A 21,668-nucleotide genomic window follows, 5' to 3' on the forward strand; every position below is an offset into this window, starting at 1 on the left:
TAAACTAGATAAAGGGCCAAAACTGGGTCCAAAATTATGGAGCGAGAAAGCGGATGTCTCAGAGGTTCTAGAGGGACCGTGTTTGCTGAGCAGCAAGGTCATGGTCTCTGGGTAATACCCGACCCTCTGTTTCCTCTATCAACTGCATACCCCACATTTACTCACACAGCCTTCTGGGTCATGGCCACACACTGTACACCCCAGTATTTGGAAGCCCCAAGCATGAGGACATTGGCAATGAAACAAGGGTTGAGCCAACACCCCACCACTTGGAAACAGTCTTGAAAGAGTGGGGCTGAGTTTTGAAGCCCCAATGTCAAGGTAGAAAAGGACAGTTCAACTAAGCCCACAGAAATCCTGGAGACAGACTTTTGCTTTGCAAAGAACACTGGCCTTGAAGCTGGCAGCCTAAACACTCAGCCCCACTCTGTCCCTAACTAATGCACGTCTTGGAAAAGTCCCTTCATCTCTCTGAGCCTCAGTGCAGTTATTGATGCAATACGAGGGGTGGAGACAGTGATCCCTCATCTCAGCCATTGTGGTGGTGGTGGTTTAGTCGCTAAGTCATGTCTGACTCTTGTGATCCCGTGGAGGCTTCTCTGTCCATGGGATTCTCCAGGCAAAGACCTTCTTGAGACATCTAATTTCCACCAGGAGCTGGCTGTAGGAGTCCATGAACCTCGTCAGTGTGCAGCCTGCATAGAGCGTGGGCTCTCATTTCCCCAGATCTGCAGCAAATTGGCTGCAGGAAACAAAGCTAAAGTGGGTTTGGGAGAGTGTCTCTCTCTTTGTGTCTGGACAGCTGCTCACCTGTCCAGCCTGGTCCGCCTGGGGTGTTTGTGCCATAGCACCTGGTGGCTAATGTAGGGTTTTCAGGGCAGTGAGGGGCTGGTCTTGGTCAGAGCTCAGCCTGGCCAACGACTGGACAGGGAGGAGCCAGGGAAGGGGAGGAGCCAGGGAAGGGGAGGAGCCAGGGAAGGGGAGGAGTCAGGGGAGGGGCGGGGCTGGAGGAGAGGCAGAGTCGGGGAAGGTGAGGGAGGCGGAGTCAGGGCTCTGCTTGGTCAGTGACAGAAGCTGGCTCCAGTCCAGCCAGTTCTCTACCAAGCCCTACGGACAGTCGCCTCTGCTGTGTGCACGCTCATCATCGGACAGAGTAAGTACAGGCAATGTGGACCCAGGACCTGTGGGGCTTGGGGTGGTGGTGGGGGAGTGGGGAATGGCCTCTGGAGTTATGGCATTTGGAGGGCTTAAAAACTCTGGAGGTGTCCCAAGGTGAGCAGGACAGTGGTGGGGAGGGAGGAAGCCAGGGCCTCTGAGACAGCAGAGTTATGTGTGTGTGCCCTCCTCCCCGCTCCTGCTGTGTAGTTCTGGGGACAATGCTATATCTGGCTGAGTCTCAGCTTCCCCATGGATAAGATATAAATTACTGTACCCCTTGCAGGGGATGATTGTGAAGATTAATAAAGTGGTGATTCTCACCCAAGTGTGATTTGCCTCTTGGGCACAGCTTCGTCTGGAGGCACTTTTAGTTGTCATAACTGAAGTGCTGCTGTTGGCTTCCAGGAGGAGAGGACAGGCCAGGGATACTGTGAACACCCTGCGCTACACAGGACAGCCCCCACTGCAAAGAATGACCTGGCTTCAAGTGCCAACAGTGTTGAGAAACCCTGAACTAAGTGGTGGGGACACAACGTCTGGTCCCCGGAACATGCTGGACCAACCATAACTTCTATTGTTTTCTGTGCCTGGAATCTTTCACCTTCAGAAATCAGGAAAAATGATCGAATACAATCTGTTTCCCTAAGATAAGGCTGACCTGCCAGGAGGCTGCCACCGAGAGTGGTCATTTGGCCATTTGCTAAGTAAACAAAATGTAGACATACAGTGAGTGGAATTTTCAGCTTTTCTAAAGATAAGGCTTTGGGCATGAAACACAACAGCAAAAGGGAAAGTGCTCCTCTGGGCCAACATCCTACTGACAGATCAAGAAACCACAGCTTGAAGAATAAAGGGGGTGGGAGGGAACTTTGGGAAGTGGTGGATGGCAGTGATGATTTCACAGGTGTGTACTTCCTGGGTCTCCAAACTCATCAAATTGTGTACAGTAAATATGTACAGCCTTTGGCATGTCAGTCCGATCTCAATAAAGTAGTTTTAGAAAAGAAAGAGAAAGGAAACTGAAGCTGAGCTTCAGTGCAGAAGTTATTCAAGGTCAGCTGGCAAGTTAGCCCCAGGAATGCCAGGGCTCAGCTCTGGATGCCCAGCCTGGCTCATTTCCATGACTCGGTGGCCAGCACGTGTTCTAACACCTCTGAATTATAGAGAAGGAGCCCAGGTCCAGTCATCCATCCACTCATCCATTCATGCCAAAGGGGTGCTGGAGCACCACCTCTTGACTGAACGTGTCATGGCGGGACCAATAGAGATGAAGGTCCTTTCTTACAAGCACAGTTTCTAGTGGGAGAGAGGCTTGGACAAAAGAAGCCCGCAGCACACCCATATGTAATTTCACTTCTGTAATTGATGGAGCCTTGAGAGAAACAATCAAAGGAGCCCTTATAGAGAACAGCAGTGGTGAAGGTATGGCCAAGTGTGGACAGGGTACCAGCAGGATGAGTGGAAGCCTGGACCCAGAGCAGGTGGCGTTAGTGAAAGAGGCAGGGAAAGGTTTCCAGGAGGGAGCGTGGAGTGTGCAAGGGCCCAGGACTGGGACAGGGCTTCTGTGTTAGGAACTGAAAAACAAGACGTGTGTCCTAGGGGGCAGAGCTCGTCAGGTGCAGCTGGTGAGAGCCAGACAGAGCTGGCAGCCTCATGGGTTATCGTGTAATCACAGGTTTTACCAAGCCAGTGGGCAGCAATGGTGTCCTTAGGCAAGGGAGCGCCCTGCCCGTGTTTGTGTTCGAAGGGGATTATTTCAGAATATACTTATGTTTGTAGAATGGCTCTCAGGGGCAGGAGAAGCAGAGTCCAGGAAAAAGAGGCTTCCACTGGGATGATAACAAGGAAAATGGGACGAGGCAGGCAGATTTCAGAGCTAGAAACCGACAAGCCCTGCTGATGGTCTGGAGATAGAGAGGGAAGTTAAGAAAGTTCCCCAGACCCCTGATTCCGGAAAGCTCTTCCCCCTGGTCTGGAGGATCTAGGGGAAGTTGTGTTTTATCTCTCCCTCTCTGCCTGGGCTCCAAGTCCTGTCTCTCTTTGTGTAATTAGCAGATATAGACAGACCCTTCTGAGCCACACGGCCGCCTCCCACAGCTGAGTCCAAAGTCGACCTTGGTGGGACTTTGTTGCCTAACATTTGGAATAAACACCAGCAGATTTCCAGGCTGGATGGTGGGGCACCAGTGGGAGGACTGCCCAGGACCTGCCTATCCAATGCCCAACCTCTGTCATCGCAAATCCCTTTGCCCTGGGGTGCCAGACCAGCCCGATCGATCCACTTTCTTCCCTCTGACATGTGGGAGCATCTCTGCGGACACACTGGCGTCAGGGACCCAGGAGAGGGTCAGCCGGGCCAGGCTCTGCTGGCACGCAGTGGGAGCTGGTCTCCTGAGAGCCAGGTTCACAGAGCCTGAAGACTTTCCACTGGCTCAAGGTTGGCATGAAACTCTGTAAGCCGTATATTTGCCCCCAGAGGCCCATGAGTGCAATTGCAAAGCCTGGACTTAGAAACTCGGAAACCTGAAATGAGCACCCCCAGGCCTCTACTATCTCAAAAGTAACCTCTCTGGCCCTCTGTTTCCTCTCCTGGACAATTGTGACAATGATACCAACTCCATGTTGCCGTGAAGTGAAGTGTTAGTTGCTCAGTTGTGTCCGACTCTTTGTGACCCCATGGACTCTAGCCCGCCAGGTTCCTCTGTCCATGGGATTCTCCAGGCAAGAATACTGGAGTGGGTTGCCATTTCCTTCTCCAGGGGATCTCCCCAATCCAGGGATCCAACCTGGGTCTCCTGCATTGCAGGCAGACAAGGAACATAAATGAGCTATTTCAAGTGAACAGGTTAGGAGACACCTGGGAATCAGAAGAGGGGGAACAGCATGTCATCCTCATAAATCGGAGCCAAGAGGCAGCGTGTACACCAGTCGGAGTCTGGATTTTAACCCAGATCCATTACTCACTGGCTGGAACGAACTATTCCATTTTGCTAAGCCTCAGTTTCTTGCTGTTGTTTAGTTGTTAAGTCAGGTCCAACTCTTTTGTGACCCCATGGACTATTGCCCGCCAGGCTCCTCTGTCCATGGGATTTCCCAGACAAGAATACTGGAGTGGATTGTCACTTCCTTCTTCAGGAGATCTATCCAACCCTGGGATTAAACCCACGTCTCCTGCATTGGTAGGCAGATTCTTTACCACTGATCCATCAGAGAAGACTCAGTCTATTTGGCTGTAAAATGGGACTAATGGTACTTTTGGTAAAGATGAAATGCAGTTATATTTAGAGAGCATTTAATCAGTCCTTAATAAATAGTGGCATCAATAAGAGGGAGAGAGCTAAATGGAACAAGGTTTTCTGGGCCCCAAACCTGAAGCCCAGCGGAGCCTGAGAGAAACAGCTCTCATCCATCAGATTGCTGGTGTTTCAGAGGGGCAGCCAGTGGTGGGGTCCCAGCACCAGACCTCCAGGCCTGGGAGGGGAAGGGCCTGGCCCGAGGTTACCAGGCTGTTGTCAGGGACAGGAGAATGGGAGTTGGAACTCTCACTCCTGCTCCCTGACCAGCTGCCCCTGGGCTCCACTGTCCAAGCAGGAAACTCCTCTGTGGTCTGTAACTATTCTTTGAAAGCATTTCTTTTATGGTAATTATCAGCTCATTGTTATCTGTGTGTGGGAGTAGGGGGAGGGTTGAACTGAGTTGCTTCTTAAGCAGCATCTGCTGCATTGATGATTCTAACACTCTGCGGACTAAAGGACACAGTGATCACGCCACCTACCCACGCTCTTTAAAGACCTTCTTGAAGGTCACTCTCAAAGTGGGAACAAAAAGGGAGTGTCAGCATGGGAAGCCTGACTGCTTCTTATTTATTTTTTTATTTGGCTGCCTTGGAGAATGCAGGATCTTTGTTACATCCTATGGGTCCTTCGATGTGGCTCACAGACCCTCTAGTATGACACCGGGCTCAATAGTCGTGGTGCATAGGCTTGCTTTTTCTGTAGCATGTGGGGTCTTAGTTCCCTGACCATAGATCGAACCCATGTTCCCTGTACTGCAAGGCAAATTTGTGACCACTGGGCCACCAGTGGAGTCCCCAGTTCAGTTCAGTTCAGTCGCTCAGTCATGTCCGACTCTTTGTGACCCCATGAATCGCAGCACACCAGGCCTCCCTGTCCATCACCAACTCCTGGAGTTCACCCAAACTCTTGTCCATTGAGTCGGTGATGCCATCCAGCCATCTCATCCTCTGTCATCCCCTTCTCCTCCTGCCCCCAATCCCTCGCAGCATCAGAGTCTTTTCCAATGAGTCAACTCTTCTCATGAGGTGGCCAAAGTATTTCAGCTTCAACATCAGTCCTGCCAATGAACATCCAGGGCTGATCTTCAGGATGAACTGGTTGGATCTCCTTGCAGTCCAAGGGACTCTCAAGAGTCTTCTCCGACACCACAGTTCAGAAGCATCAATTCTTTGGCCCTCAGCTTTCTTCACAGTCCAACTTTCACATCCATACATGACCACTGGAAAAAACATAGCCTTGACCATTTCTCAATTCTCTGCAGAGGCAGAAAATACAAAGTTGGAAGGCTGTGACACAGACAGCGAGGGCCAGGGATCTGGGGAACTGAGTGGTGTGGTGGTTCAGAGCATGAGCTTTCAGGGTCCGAACTGGGTCTGAGCCCAAGCTTTGCCACTAGTAGCAAGTTACTCAAGCTCTCTGAGCCTCAGATGACCCATCTATAAAATGCAGCTGATCTTGTGGCCTCGGCCTGCACCATCTTGGTGCAGACTGAGGCCAGGTCACGGCGGTGAGAGCACCAGATCCTAGCCGCTAGACCAGTGACAAGGCCCTGCCCTTCTGCTTTGCAAAAAAGAATTCTCACAAAATGAAAAGTAGTGAAACAAGTGAAGTATTTATTAGGAGGAAAAGGAGTACTGTAAGTGGGGATAGACACACAGGCACATTCAGAGAGTCACTGAGTTCTCATCCCCATGGCAGTTTGAATTACTTTCATGGGGCATTTCTTCCAGGTTTCCTTTAACCAACCATTTTGATTTCCTGGTTTACAGTCCATGTTTGCCATAGCTCAGGATCTTCCCATGTGTGCACATGCATCTCTTAGCCAAGATGGACCCCACCGAGGAGGCTCATGGGTAGACCATTTCTTGACATCACTCCTTGGCCCTCCAAGGAGTCTGTCTGGGCATGTGTGGTCAAGGAGGTCTCCTGACTTCAATAAAAGAGAAACATGTGTTTTCTGGGTAGGGTCCATCCTGCTCCCTTAATTGTCCTGCTATTCTCATCTTGGAGTTTCAGTCCACAGAAAATGAATCTCCAATCACTCTTCCCCTGGGGGGTCCATCTAGCTCCTGCCTCATAGCCGGTAATCGAACCTGCCTCCATGGGTGTGTAAGGCTAAAGGAACTGATGTTTGTTGAGACATCACAGCACCCAGCAGTGGAGGTGCTGGCAGTGGACCTGGGCCTCCCACGGGCACAGGGACCCCTGAAGCCGCTGTGTTTGGCTCAGGGTCCCTGGAGGTTCGGCAGACAGAACATCCTAAATGAACTTCCTTTGTGGGCTCAGGTGTAATTTATTTTTTTGTTTGTTTTTGGTAATGTGAGAAGTAGATTTATTTATTTAAACTGACACACATTCCATAGACAGAATGTGGTTTGTCTCAGAAGATGAGAACAGCGCTGGTAGAAACATAACCCACAGAGTGTGAGCCATCTCAGAAGGCAAGAGGCCCTCGGGTGCGATTTGGAGGCCAGGAGTGCCAAGTGTGACTTGCTTGAGTCCGTCGGTTTCATTCAGACAAAGACAGGAAGGTCCGCGTACCCCCAGGCTCACTGGTGTCCTCCCACCAGCCATGTCTAATACAGCAGTGGGGGGCCCTTTGCAGTTTGGTTTTGCGTGGGTCTGTGATTCCATGGCCGTGCTCACTCTGAGCCTGGGGGGCCTGATGACATGGTGTCCACGGCGGGGAGCACACCCAGCTGCAGGGGATGCACACCGGGCCATCATGGGAATTATTTGTCTGGCTGCCACTGGGCTCCCGTGAGAGCATGTGTGTGAAAGCTTGAGCCCCATGGTACAGCCGGGGAAGCAGGGGTCTCGAGTGGGGCTTTGGTCCATCACGGCAACCCCACCAGCTCACACTCGGACAGCACGTCTGCATCGGGCCCGGTTCCAAGCCATTGCTTATGCGGACTCCTTAAAGCCACCCCTGGTGTGGGTTCTGTCCTGACCCCCATCTACAGGTGGGGCAGCGACACTTGCTTCAAATCACACTTGGAGGGAGCAGTGAGGCTGGAATTTGAACCCAGTCTGCTGCCTTTAGGGTCTGTGCTGTTCACAGTGGGTGGAAGGAGGGCTTTAGGAGGCCCAGGCACAGGAACAGTTCCTGGGTGGACAGGGGGAGTCTAGGTGGGTGGAAGGGAGAGACTGAGGGTGGAGGACAAGGCCAGGATGATGGCAGAGCCCCAGGGCCCACCTGAGAGTCGTAGAGAGACAGAGGTGAGGGCCTCCTATCTGGGGGAGGCAAAGAAGAGCGCCGGGGGGTCAAACAACACGCGTTCATGGTCTCACAGCCCTGGAGGCTGGAAGGCCAAGGTCAAGGTGTCGGCAGGGCGGGTTCCCCTGGGGCCTTGCCCTTGGCTTGTCTGTGTTTGTCTCCTCCTCTTTCCTGTGTCCCCACATTTCTCGTGTGGTCATCCCTCATCTGCGTGTGTCTGTGTCCTAATCTTTTCTTTTTCTTTTTTAAAATCCTTGATTATATTTATTTTTAATTGAGTGATGATTGCTTTACAATATTGGTTTGATTTCAGTCAATACATCAACATGAATCAGCCATAGGTATACATATGTGCCCTCCTTCTTGAACCTCGGTCCTACATCCCACCTTTTTCCAGCCCTCTGGGTTGTTATAGAGCCCCAGTTTGAGTTCCGTGAGTCACACAGCAAATTTCCATTGGCTGTTTTCTGTATGTTAGTGTATCTGCTTCCATGCCGTTCTCTCCATTCATTTCACCCTCTCCTTCCTCTCCCACGCCCTTGTCCATAAATCTGTTCTCTAATCTCCTTTTCTTTCAAGGACACCAGTCACATCTGATCAGGGCCCTGCTCCAAAGACCTCATTTTAACTTAACTGCCTCTTAAAGGCCCTGTCTCCAAACGCAGTCACATTTGGGGGGTCTTGGGGTTCTGGACATCAGTGTATGGATTTGGGGGGCACACTTCAGCCCATCACCGGAGAAGAGGGAAGTCTGGGAGCTCACACTGTGTGTGTTAGTCACTCAGTCGTGCCCAACTCTGCGATGCCGTGGACTGCAGCCCACCAGGCTCCTGTCCATGGGATTTTGCAGGCAAGGATACTGGAGTGGGCTGCCATTTCCTGCTCCAGGGGATTTTCCCGACCCAGGGATTGAACCTGGGTCTCCTGCACTGCAGGCAGATTCTTTACTGACTGACCCACCAGGGAAGGCCTGGGAGCTCACAGTAAGAGGACAGAACTTCCTCAAGGGAGGAAGGTGCCTCTGATGAGGGACCGGGTGGCTTTGTGGGGTCCTAGAGCAGCCCCTGGGGAAGGAGAGGGAGACTGATGGTATCCTGTGTTCACGCATGAAGCACAGGAGCCTGGCACTCTGCCCACCACCTGGATGCTGCGAATGAGCAGGGACAAATCCAGCAGTATGGCTGAGACCACCGGGAGCAGCTACCCTGAGCTCATAGCAGGAAATGAGGTCTTGCAAATGCTATGCCCCAGCAAGAAAATGAGGGATAGGGGTCATTCAGGGATACAGGCTGCTCGGCTCCCAGTAACCTCAGAGCTGCTGAGCAGGCAGAATCCTCAGTGCCCTGTGACGGGTACTTCCCTATGGATGAGAAGCGTCTTCTTGCCCGGTACCCACATGGGTCTCACTCCTCTGCCTTGCCCATCTTCTCCCTGCCATAGATACCCACGTCCCCGAGCCTCTGTCCTTCTGCCCCTCTGGTGCTCTCTAAAACCCCACTCCCTCCCAGCCGCTGGGGTTCATCATCGCCCTCTGAGGCTGCTGGTGGGCACTGCCGCCGCCTTGGAAGGTCATCCCTGCCCCTAATCTTGCGATCTTCTCGCCAAGAGGATGCGCTAGCCGCGGCCCTCTCTGAGGTCATCTTCCCACTCTCCCTTTCAGAACGGGGGTTAGCCACGATGCGCCTCTGTCTCTTCCTGTGCCTGGTGCTCCTCGGACCGCGGATGGCCACCCTCCGGCGCCCCCAAAAGAAGAAAATCCAGGAGGTGCCGCCGGCGGCTACCACGGCATCCCCGGGCAGCAGGGACTTTGTATTCGACCTCTACAGGACCTTGGCTGCAGCCGCCCCCGATCAGAACATCTTTTTCTCCCCTCTGAGCATCTCCCTGAGCCTGGCCATGCTCTCCCTGGGAGCTCGTTCCAACACGAAGATGCAGATCCTGGAAGGCCTGGGCATTGGCCCGGGGGCAGGCTCGGAGGAGGAGCTCCACGGCGCCTCTCAGAGGCTGCTGCGCGAGCTCCAGCAACCCCGAGACAGCCTCCAGCTGAGCCTGGGCAACGCCCTGTTCACCAAGCCCACGTTGCCCATCCAGGAGGCCTTCCTGGGTGCCATGAGGACTCTGTACCTGGCAGACACTTTCCCCACGGACTTTGAGAACCCTGAAGGGGCCAAGAAGAAGATCAACGATTACGTGGAAAAGCAAACGAAAGGCAAGATTGTGGACTTGATTAAGAGCCTGGATGGCACCCAGGTCATGGTCATGGTGAATTACATTTTCTTTAAAGGTAAGACCTTTGGGCTTGAATCTGAACTTCCTCTTTGCAGATGCTTTTTGTCAAAAACAAACAAACAAAACAAAAGAACCCCAGTCCCTCTAAAACAAAACAAAAGATGGAACAGAACCAGTTCCCACACACATAAAAGAGTGTGAGTGGGTTTAGTACTCTCTGGGCCCTGATGATAGAATGAAGTCAGTAGTCAGCCGAGTGAGAGGATGCCTTCTTAGCCTTCTTGGTGCGTATGTGTGTGTTTAGTCGCTTCAGTTGGGTTGGACTCTGTGTAGCCTGCCAGGCTCCTCTGTTCATGGGATTCTACGGACGAGAATACCAGAGTGGGTTGCCATGCCCTCCTCCAGGGGATCTTCCTGACCCAGGGATTAAATCTGCATCTCCTGCATTGCAGGCAGATTCTTTACTGCTGAGCCACCAGGGAAGCCCCTCTTAGTGCCTAAGGTGATATGAAGAGCCTGATGCTGTTTCCTCCACTGGGGAAAAGCTGGTTCCTTTTTGGGCCCCCAGGAATACTTAAAGCCACAGCATCCACAGAAACTCTGAAGCATGAGTTTGTCAAGGCCACAATGCCAAAGAAATGGACACCATGGCTACTCAGGGAAGGACTGTGGGTCTTAGATGTGCCTTAGAGGGCTTTTGCCAGCTCCTCCGAGGTACCCACATTCTCACCTCTGTGCCCTCCTAGGAGCTGGTTCCTTAGCCCAGAAGTTCTGGGACAAGAACCTATTCCTCCGAATTGTCTTCTCTCCCCCACTTGAGAGTCAGACTCCCCATCTGTCTCCCTGGCATTTCTTGTCAATATCCCTACTCATCTCAGCTTGTATGCCTGCTTCTCCGTCTAGATGCTGAGTCCTGAGCACCCTAGATGGGGCCTGACTGAGGACAGAGAGGGGAATGAGAAGAAAGGGAGAGAGGAAACTAGTTAAACTGGTACCCAAACCCCCTACCTGTGGTCACAGAGAGTGAGGATCAAGCTTGCCTTCTAAGAGTTCTTGTCCTCATGTCCAGGTCTAGGCTTCAGAGGACAGCTGTGGAGTAAGCTAACTGGTCCATGGGAGTTGGATCTATATTTGATAACTACTAAGAAGATGAAAGCAATTACTTGTGTCACTTTGAACAAAATACCCATATGAAACAGACAGAGAAAGAAGCACAACCAAAGACTTCCCAGCAGGAAGAATCATGGTTTTTTCAGGACCCTTACGAACCTTTCTTCCAAACCTAGATTGAAATTCAATATTGGGAAAAGAGTGGAAAAGAGAAGAACTCACCCTCTTCACTGGGATGTGTGAGCTTGAGTACCAACATCAGAGAATCAGACGAACAGCATTTAGGGTCAAGGGTGTCTGAAAACATGAAAACCAACCTCCTTGTTTTGCAAAGGTGGGAGGATAGCCCCACAAAGTTCTAGTCTGTCCCCTGAATTAAGAAGGGGCTTGTCTTCATATTGAAGAGGATTTGCTGTCACTTCTCCCAACGATACTGCTCTAAAGAGGATGCTCTCTGGTAGGTTTACTGTGAATACACTTCATTGGTGGCTGACAATTTCTTCCTTTTCCATTTTAATATGTAGCTAAGTGGGAGACAAGCTTCAACCTCAAAAGCACCCACGAGCAGGACTTCTACGTGACCCCGGAGACGGTGGTGCGGGTCCCCATGATGAAACAACAGGACCAGTTTTACTACCTCTTGGACCGAAACCTCTCCTGCAAGGTGGTGGGGGTCCCCTACCAAGAGAACGCCACTGCCTTCTTCATTCTCCCCCGCGAGGGGGAAATGGAGCAGGTGGAAAATGGCCTGAAGGAAAAAACACTGAAGAAGTGGCTCAGGATGCCCATGAAGAGGTATTCTTCACACTACGCTGGGCCAGCCTGCTGCGGCACACCCACAGGGCCACACGGCAGTGGTGGGAGGACTCACTTGGCCCAGGACCTGCCTCCAAGCCCAGAAGCATCATGTGACATCCTAGCTCTGGGGCCTGAGTCAGCTAGCTGGAGGGAGCAGGGCTGGAAGCTGGGTTTTCTGGTGGGACATCTGAGTGGGCAGTGACCGCTGGGGACAGCTCAGGTCCAAGTCCAGAGTTGGATGGGTTCCATCCTAGGCAACAGGTTGGAGGAGCATTAGGAAACCTAGAGATAGCAGGAATATGAGCCAGTGCTCTAGGAAAGTCTAAGAAAAGGTCCTCTTCTCTTTCCAGGCGGCTTGAGCTTTATCTTCCCAAGTTCTCTATCGAGGGCTCCTATCAGCTGGAGGAAGTCCTCCCCAAGCTGGGGATCAGAGACGTCTTCACCTCCAATGCCGACCTGACCGGCATCTCCAACCACTCCAGCATCTGGCTGTCTGAGGTGAGCCCAGAAGCTCCTGAGCACCTGCTTCCAGAAACTTCTATCCTTTTCTGTTATATTCTATTCCATTCTATTCACCCCATCCCTCATTCCAAATTCTCTCTCTCTCTCCCTCTCCTCTTTTCCCTCAAGAAGCAAAGATTTCACTTTGCCTCTTGTCCTCTGAGCAGTGGGAAGCTATCCAGCGCCGTGTCTTACAGAAGGTGGATTGTCTTAAGCAATCAAACTTAAGAATCAGATGCTGACTCCTTCATTTACTGCGTGACCTCCAGCAATTACTAGACCTCTCTGAGCCTCCCTTCTGTCTATAAACTCAGAGAGTCACACCCTTGCTGTGAGAGGCAGTGAGAATTCAATGAAAGACACGTGAGCACTCGCCCCTAAGCCCTCGGGGCCTAGTAGTTGTTCAGTTACCTCATCTCCTGTCTGCTTCATGGCTCAGGAGCACAGAGATTCAGACGGTGGTGCCATCGGCAGAAGCTTGGCTGTTTCCCCCGATGGCATCTCCCTGCCCCTGGTGGCTCCGTGACGCCTGATGTCTCCCCCGTAGATGGTGCACAAAGCCGTGGTGGAGGTGGATGAGTCTGGAACCCAAGCGGCTGCAGCCACAGGGACAGTCATCACGTTCAAATCTGCCCGATTGGGCTCTCAAAGAATAGTCTTCAACAGGCCCTTTCTGATGCTTATTGTGGAGAACAGCAAACACATTCTTTTCTTCGGCAAAGTGACTCGCCCTTGAAATGAGGATTTCTCAAGGAGCCTCCATAGTGGAAGAAGAGTGTGCATGATGGCTGTCTGTCTGCTGGCAGCTGCTGATTTACACAGGTTTGGTTGACTAACGAGGCTCCCACAAATCATAATATTAAGAATATCATCAAAACAGTGATGATTGCTTCTTTTCACATGATTGCAAGACATGAGTGCCTTGGAGAACATTTGGTTTTGCCCTTGCCTTTCATCAGTGGAGATTAGTGCTGAGGCCCAGAGAGGTTGGTGACTTGCCCAAGGTCACACAGCATGTTAGTGGCAGAGAAGCCCAGAATCCAAGCGCCTGTTACCCAGCCCAACACCACCAATTTCTGCAGGAGCGTTGTTCCAGTAGATATTTCCAACAGGAAGTGTATCCCTAAGCCTAGCTTCCCACCTGTTGGCAGTGCCAGCTATCCGTTCATCATGGCTTGAAAAAAAATGCTGGGATGAGAGTATGAAATCGGGCTTCTGTCCCAGCTATGTGACTTTGGGTAATACTATCCCTCTCTGGACATCAGTTTCCCCATGTCAGGTCAGGGACTGAAAAATCGTTGAAATCATATAAAAAGGCTAGAATGTTCCCCACCAATCACTGTTGATTTCAATGCATTTGAGTGCCACTCATCTTTTAACAAAAGCAGGCAGACAGCAGGGTAGACATGGCCAACCCAGGACTGTACTGTCCTGTGGGTTAAGTTACAACCTCATGGGCTTGGCTGGGTGTGGAAGAATGGAGGCCTGACATGAATACTAGAGTGTCATTTGAAGACCCTAATGACTAACCATGGATTTTAGTGTCAGCAATAACAGTAAAGCATTTTGCAAACACTGAGTGTCATTGTCCTTCTGGAGGCAGCGCTGGGAATGGCGACATTCCTAGCTTACCATGTTCTAGGACCAATGCTAGCTGCTTCACCTGGATCGTTAGACTTACCCTTCACAATATCCAGTACCAGGCAGGTACTCCTCTTATTCCCATTTTACAGATAGGGAAGGTGAGCCTTGTTGGGAACAGGTAATTTCTCCAGTCACGCAGCTCCTTGGTGGTAGAGGCAGGATTGGACACTGGGAGTGTGGCCTCAGGACCTCCCTCTCAGCCCTGGGCTCTGCTGCAGAGCAGACATGACCCTGAAACAGAAGCCCAGGTCAAGTGCATCAGGGCGCCAGCTCCGCTGTCATCCAGGGAGGCTCAGTCTCCTCCTTCACGAGTCCCATCACGCTCCCCTGTCTGTCAGATGAAGGGGATCAGGCACATTCCAGCATCAAGGAGTGAATGAGTGAAGGAGTCCTTCACTTATTCTCAGACGGTCCCCTAATTTACTGCCCCCAGCTCTGACCCGTGAGTGCCTGTCACCCCACCCTGCATGCCCATGGCTTGCTTTCCATGAGCCTGTGCCCAGGGCTCTGACACCAGACCCTTGCCTGTGTGGCAGGTGTGTGCCCCTTAGAACTAAGGTCAGAACCCCGAGCTTTGACCATCCCCTGATGTATGAGCACTTACTATGTGCCGGCCACATTTTGCATCTGTGATCTCTGATCCTTCGACAACCCTGCATGCCTATCAGAGTCCCTATCTCACAGAGGACAGCCTGAGTGCATGCCCAGAGCCCTCCAGTGAGAGGCACAGGCTCAGAGACCCAGATGGCACGAGTATCGGGTGGCGGCAGGGCAGAGGCTGCAACCAGCACCAGGCGGCTTGTCCTTGTGTGTGTGCCTCGGGCTTGGGAATCTGGGGAGGATGGGGCCTCTTCGTGGGGCCTGACCTGCTCCTGGGTGCCTTTTCCTTTCGTAACACCTGGTCTTTTTTTTTTTTTTTGCAAATATTTCTCTCAGCGTTGACTCAGCCAGTCCAAGGTCAGGGGGAGGCCCTGACTGTACCACGTGTGTCAGGCCAAGGTCCAGCATTATCTAAAGTTCACTCAGCAAATAGTCACTAAATGCCCCCGTGTGGGGGACCGGCCCGGGCTCGGGGCGACTGATTTGGGGTGGCCTGGAGGGAAACTCTGAGCTGGGAGTCAGCACTGCTCACGTAAGTCAATTGTCTCACCATCCTGGGATGAACAGATTGATAGAGCCACTCAGAGAGAGAAGGAGGGTTACGTTCTGAGGGCTCAGGCGAGGCTTTTGCCAAAGCAGTGACTTGAAGTGAGCAGATAGGGCTTCATGGGCAGCAGATTCGGGTTCGGGGCTGGGCCGTCTGGCCGGGGGAACAGCTGGAGCAGAGTGTGGCTGAGGAAGCTGCAGTGCTCATGGGAGATGGTGGAGGCTTCAGCTTGGACCAGGGCTGCCATGGGAAGGAGAGCAAGGAGGGAAGAGCGGGCGATTCTTGTGGTCCAGTGACAGGGACCCTGGACACTTCTCTTTCATCCTGAGCTTCAGGGTAGTTTGACCATCCTCACCACACCTAAGTCACTCCCTGGACCCCTTCCAGGCCCTTGCTCTTCCATCTGTGTGTCCGTAGATGCTTCATGCAGCCCTTTAGGGGGTGCTTTCACACCCATCCACACCTGCTCCTCCATCGACCCCACCAGACCTGTCTTTTGGGTGCCTGCATAATAGGCATGGCTGTCCCCATCTGGGGCCTTCCCAGCTGGCATTAGTGGCAAAGAACCTGCCTGCCAATGCAGGAGATGTAAGAGATGCAGGTTCGACCCCTGGTTCAGGTAGATCCCCTGGAGGAGGGCATGGCAACCCACTCCAGTATTCTTGCCTGGAGAATCCCTTGGACAGAGGGGCCTTTTGGGTTACAGTCCATAAGATCACAAAGAATCGGACACGACAGAAGCGACTAGGCATGCACACACACCCACCTCTGGACCTTCTTTCTTAGCCCTTGTATTCATTTTCTGGGGTTGCTATAACAAAATGCCACAGATGGGGCAGCTTGACAACAGACATGTATTATCTCACAGTCCTGGAGGCTGGAAGTCTGAGATCAGGTGTCTTCAGGGCTGTTTCTCTCCGAGGGCTCTCTTCCGTGTCTGCAGATGGCAGTCTTCTCTCTGTGTCCTCGCATGGGCTTCCCTGAGCATGTGTCCGTCTTAATCTTCTCCCCTTCCAATCTCCACCAGTCATATCGTATGGTAGTAGTGCTAGTCGCTCGGTTGTGTCTGACTGTTTGCAACCCCATGGGCTGTCCATGGGATTCTCCAGGCAAGAATACTAGAGTGGGTAGCCATTCCCTTCTCCAGAGGATCTTCCTGACCCAGGGATTGAACCCAGGTCTCCTGCACTGCAGGCGTTTTCTTTACCATCTGAGTTACCAGGGATGCCCATATTGGATGGGGACCCACCTTAATTTTAACTTAATCACCCTTTTAAAGATGCCACCTTTGTATATAGTCACGTTCTGAGGTACTGGGGTTAGGATTTCAGCCTATGAGCTGGGAGGGGGACACAATTCAAGCTGTAGCCGTCACCCATCTTTGAGCTCCTTGGCCGCTGTTGCCAAATTCACTGCTGTTCTTAGCAACCCACGTTTGCTTCCCTCTCTGACCAAATGCACTCTGATGCTCTTCCCCTGTGGACTTCAGAGAGTGGTGGACCCACCCTAATTTTGACTTAATCGCCCTTTTAAAGATGCCGCCTTTGCATATAGCCACATTCTGAGGTACTGGGGTTAGGGCTTTAACATATGGATTTGGTCAGGACACAGCTCAAACCGTAGCAGTCACCCATCTTTGAGTTCCTTGGAAGCTATTGCCAGATTCACTCCTGTCCTTAGGAACCCATGTTCACTTCCCTGTCTGACTATATGCACTCTGAGGCCCGCCCTGCTATGGACTTCAGAGAGCAGAGGAATGGTTCAAGGGCCCAAGATTCCTTCCCCCACCATTCCCAGCAGAAATCCAGACCAGAAAGAATGACCTTGGTCTCCAGAGAAAGCACTTCACACCCCATGGAACAACCTTGGCTAGCCTACCCTTGTTTATTTAACTCTATCATTTGAAGGCTACTGTTCAAGGGGTTCCTACAGGGAATCAGGCAGGGAGCTAGGACAAAGATGTAAATGGTGAGCCTAGCTGATCCAGGCTTAGGCAATAACCAGGCATGCACACAAATACACAAAATTACAAACTGTAATGAGGGCTATCCTTTTGTTCCCAGATGTTTATTAAATATCCCTTGGAACTGCTCCAGGTGCTGGAGATAAATGAAAAAATCAACAAAGATCTCTGCTCTGGGCAAGCTACATTCTAGCATGGAAAGACAATAACAACAAAAAAGAGAGAAAAAAATCAAAAAGTAAAATATGTCACATTGTCAGGTGATGACAAAGTGCTATGAAGTGTGAGTTTGACGGTCAGAGCGTAGGAAGTGCAGAATACAGGAGAGAGACTTGACATCCATGAACTTGGGTTATGGAGCTTGACTGTATGATCAATGTCAGCTTCACCAGTGGTGTGGCGTGTTATCATCTTGGGTTCTCTGATATGGAGCGACTAGAAAGGAGCATTGCCTCGGTGGGATCTTCCCCCAAACACATCACCTCCTCACTCTGATCATGAGAAAACACCATATAGACCACCGCTGAGAGACCTTCAACAAAATACCTGACCAGCCCTACTCTTCAAAAGTGTCAAGGTCACACAAAGCAAGGAAAGCCTGATGCTATGAATTGAAGGTTTGTGTTCCTTCAAAATTCACATGTTGAGGTCCTCACCCTGCAATGTGATGGTGTTAGAAGGTGGTGCCATCCGGAGGTGACTAGGTCATGAGGGTGGAGCCCTCATGAATGGGATTAGTGCCCTTAAAAGAGACACAAGAGCTCTCTCTTGTCCCTTCCCACATGAGGACATAAGCAGAAGAGCGTCCTCACCTGACTATGCTGCTTCCTGATCTCAGCCTGGATGTTCAGCCTCCAAAACTATAAAGAGAATTTCTACTGTGTGTAAGTCACTCAGCCTGTGGTAGTCTGTTACAGCAGCAGGACAGTTTCAGAGACCTAAAAACTGTCACAGGCCAGGTGAAACTAAGGTGACCTGGAAACTGAGTATAATGTGGTTTCCTGGATAGCATACTGGAGGAGAAAAAGGACATTAGCGGAAAAAGTGAAATCCCAAAGAGTATACCATGCCAAAGTTCGCTCCTTGGTTTTCAGAAATATGCCACGGCTGCATAAGATGTTTATGTCTCAAGAGCTCTCTTCACTGTCATCACAACTTCTCTGTACATCTAAAATTGTTTCAAACTAGAAAATTGACTTTTTCAGTGAGATGTTAAAAAAAAAAAATGTAGAAAAGAGAGTAGATATGGGGTTGGGTGGGGCAGAAGCAGGGGACTAGTTAAGGAGGAGAATGGGCACCAAGAGACAGGCAAGGACCTTCTACTGCTGCAAGAGAGAGAGCTGGAGGTGGTGGAATTGAAGCCGAGAGCTGAGGGACAAGCAGGGATGAGTGGGGAGACTGTTACTTGTATAGAAAGTGAGTGAAGACCCAGCAATGGGAGAGTGTGTCCTATTCATGGAACTGACAGGGGCCAAAAGACACAGGCGGCTGGAACCCAGGAAGCTCAGTCTTCACCAGTACCAGTTAGACTATGCAGGGTGCCAGGGTGGAGGTGGGGATGGCAGCACTCCTGACACTGGGTGGCACTTGGATGCCACCTCCTGTGCATCTGCACTGCCCAGAGTCCTCTGCATATGTTGTCTCAGTTAATGAAGAGGCAGAGACGCCTGCACAAGGGGTTGGGAGGGCAAGTGGGTGACATCAATGACATTCTCCCATTTTCTGTAGAGCCCCACTCCAGAGCTGACCATCCACCATCTTTCCCCAAGGAGTGAGGTGGGAATGAGATGACCTCGCGAGGCAACAGCTACAGACACAAAAGTGTTTTGCCCAACTGAGAGAATCCAGTGTGAGAGACCACATGCCCTTCCTGATGTTCATTTTCCATGAAGGCATACAGAGAACCAACAACAACAACAAACAACAACAAAAAATGCTCCTACACATGTCCGAATTGCTGCTTGCTCATATGTGCACACAGGGGCACACACAGTCTTCTGGAGATACCTGGCTGCTAATTCTCTGGTTGAACTAGAAGCTGAGCATTCATTGTATACCTGGGGGGTTGGGTGGGGGAGGTGGTCCCAGAGCCTTCCCCTATGTGGGTCCTTGCTTCTCCATCCCTCCCCCAGAGAGTCTGTGGTATGAACCATTCATGGCTCTGAGCAGGAGGTACATGTTCCTTCTGATGCTATGGGACCTGGGCTGGGTTGGGGTGGGGCAGGCTGGAGGTTTGGGAAGGCCAGTCTGGCAGGTCTGGTGGGTGTGTGTTAAGAGTATGAGACAGGGGCCCAGCCTCTGCTTTCAGGTACACAGCGCCAAACACACAGTATGTCCATTTTCCCCACTGCCATGCAAGGTGATGGTAAGGAGGCTTGGAGGAAACCAGGCAGGAGCATGTTAAAATTACCAGCTTATTAAAAAGCAGGAGCATTACTTTTCCAACAAAGGTCCGTCTAGCCAAGCTATGGTCTTTCCAGTAGTCATGTATGGATGTGAGAGTTGGACCATAAAGAAGGCTGAGCACTGAAGAATTAATGCCTTTGAACTGTGGTGTTAGAGAAGACTCTTGAGAGTCCCTTCGAGAGCAAAGAGATCCAACCAGTCCATCCTAAAGGAAATCAGTCCTGAATATTCATTGGAAGGACTAATACTGAAGCTGAAACTCCAATATTTTGGCCCCCTGATGGGAAAACTGACTCATTCGTAAAGACCCTGATGCTGGGAAAGATTGAAGGTGGGAGGAGAAGGGGACAACAGAGGATGAGATGGTTGGATAGCATCACCGACTCAATGGGCATGAGTTTGAGTAAACTCCGGGAGTTGGTGATGGACAGGGAAGGCTCAGCGTGGTGCAGTCTGTGAGGTCGCAGAGTCGGACACGGCTGAGCAACTGAACCAAATTGAAGGCAGGGGCAGGGCCCTGACCTTACACCTTACACCAGTGTTTCTCAGTCTGTGATCAGTATCACCAGAGACTGGGGGAAGGGGTGGGGGATTGTTAAAGAAGCCTCTTCCTGGCACCTACGGGAGGAATCAGTGTGTTTAACAAGCCCCCCTCACCATCGGAATTCTGATGCACAAGCAGAGCACAGAGTTATCCAGTTTGGCTCAGATCCCAGTGAATCCACACCCCCTCCTCTCTGCAGCTGCCACCACCAAGCTTCAGTGCCCGGGGACTCTCATACACTCAAACTCTATGCCCCGAGGGCCTGGATACTCTTCAGTTTTAGCACTTTCCCATCTAACCCTTGCAGAGCCACTGCCAGGTAATAAACACAAATGCCGGTACATCCTCAGGACTCTGCCCAGAGCACCTTCCTGACTCCCCCAGATTCATCTCTGGGCCACGCCCCCCTCCACCCCTTCCTCCATGACGTCCCACACTCTGTACTGCCCATCTCTCTACATGTCGGTGTCTCTCACATACCAGGAAATCCCCGAGGGCTGGCCCCAGTGCCTGGCATGGTCCTTGGCCCAAAGTGGGCCCTCAACAAATGTTGGGTGAATGAATTAAGGAGCTACATGATGGAGATTCCAGAAGATTCCATGCCTCTGCCAGTCCTCAGTCCACTGCCTAAAACCCCCTATTCCTTGAGCCCTGGATGCCTACCTGAGTGCACTGTGCAGATGGGGTTGCTGATAACACAGATAAATATGAATTCCAGATAATGAATCCCTTTTTAGCATAAGTACGTCCCAGGGATTGTGGGCTGGGTCCCAGGAATTTGTTTGCCACATCTGACAGCTTTGTCTGTAGAGAACAAGGGTGAGAGAGCAGCGGCCATCCCCACGGCCAGAAGCCAGCAGTGCTCCCTGCAGAGCTAAGGGGGAAGTCATATCACAGGGACAGCAGGCAAAGGCTTTTCCTGCAAGAGGGTGGGAACAGATTTGGAAGAGTCAGAGGAGGGTCTATTCCACCAGGAAGGACCAGGAAGGGCTTCCTGCCACATGTTGTGCAGCCCGAGATAACACAAAGGAGTGGACTCGTGTGTGATTGCATCAAGCTGAAGCCCGAGACAGAACTTCTCAGAGGTCCCCTTGTTTGTGAAGGGAGTTGAAATCCTCCCTTGCCCTGGGATGAACTGAGAGACCTGAGGATTCCCAGGTGATGCTAGTGGTAAAGAACCCGCCTGTCAATGTAAGAGATGCAGGTTCGACCCCTGGGTCGGGAAGATCCCCTGGAGAAGGGCGTGCAACCCACTCCAGTATTCTTGCCTGGAGAATTCCATGGACAGAGGAGCCTGGCGGGCTAAAGTCCATGGGGTCTCAAAGAGTCGGACACGATTGAAGTGACTTAGCATGCATGCACACGAGGGTTCTATAGGGACAGCTGTGCTCTATGGAATATGCTTGGTGACCTGCGATGCTGGTATCCCGGCTGCAGAGGTGGGTAGGGCCAGACCATGTGGCTGCTGATGGATCAGAGGATGGAAGGGAGGCCAGGGGTGGACATGGGAGCTTCAAACACTAGTTCCCTGAATAATCTGTATCCTTAAAGATGTTCTGAGGACCCTTCAGAAAACAGACTGAGAGGGAGCAGGCAGGGAAGAGAGTAGGCACCCTAGGGGCCAATGACCCAGGGAGCAGTGCCAGCAGCTGGGA

At 51.5% G+C, this 21,668-nt stretch overlaps 1 protein-coding gene across 1 annotated transcript; it reads left to right on the plus strand.

Moving 5' to 3' along the window:
* Window positions 1–9,348: 9,348 nt before the first annotated feature.
* Window positions 9,349–13,045, plus strand: LOC128066937 (plasma serine protease inhibitor). Its single transcript, XM_052660063.1, has 4 exons — window positions 9,349–9,955; window positions 11,535–11,805; window positions 12,159–12,306; window positions 12,857–13,045. The coding sequence occupies exons 1-4, from the start codon at window positions 9,349–9,351 to the stop codon at window positions 13,043–13,045; spliced, it is 1,215 nt and encodes a 404-aa protein (XP_052516023.1).
* The last annotated feature ends 8,623 nt before the right edge of the window (window positions 13,046–21,668 follow it).

This window comes from Budorcas taxicolor, chromosome 21 (assembly GCF_023091745.1).
Source record: "Budorcas taxicolor isolate Tak-1 chromosome 21, Takin1.1, whole genome shotgun sequence".
NCBI lineage: Eukaryota > Metazoa > Chordata > Mammalia > Artiodactyla > Bovidae > Budorcas > Budorcas taxicolor.

Bases quoted from the DNA above. Each gene is read 5' to 3' on its own strand.
- LOC128066937 (XM_052660063.1), top strand. From the start codon at position 9,349: ATGCGCCTCTGTCTCTTCCTGTGCCTGGTGCTCCTCGGACCGCGGATG. The intron at 9,956-11,534 runs GTAAGACCTTTG...TTTAATATGTAG, and splicing joins GAATTACATTTTCTTTAAAG to CTAAGTGGGAGACAAGCTTC. The intron at 11,806-12,158 runs GTATTCTTCACA...TTCTCTTTCCAG, and splicing joins CTCAGGATGCCCATGAAGAG to GCGGCTTGAGCTTTATCTTC.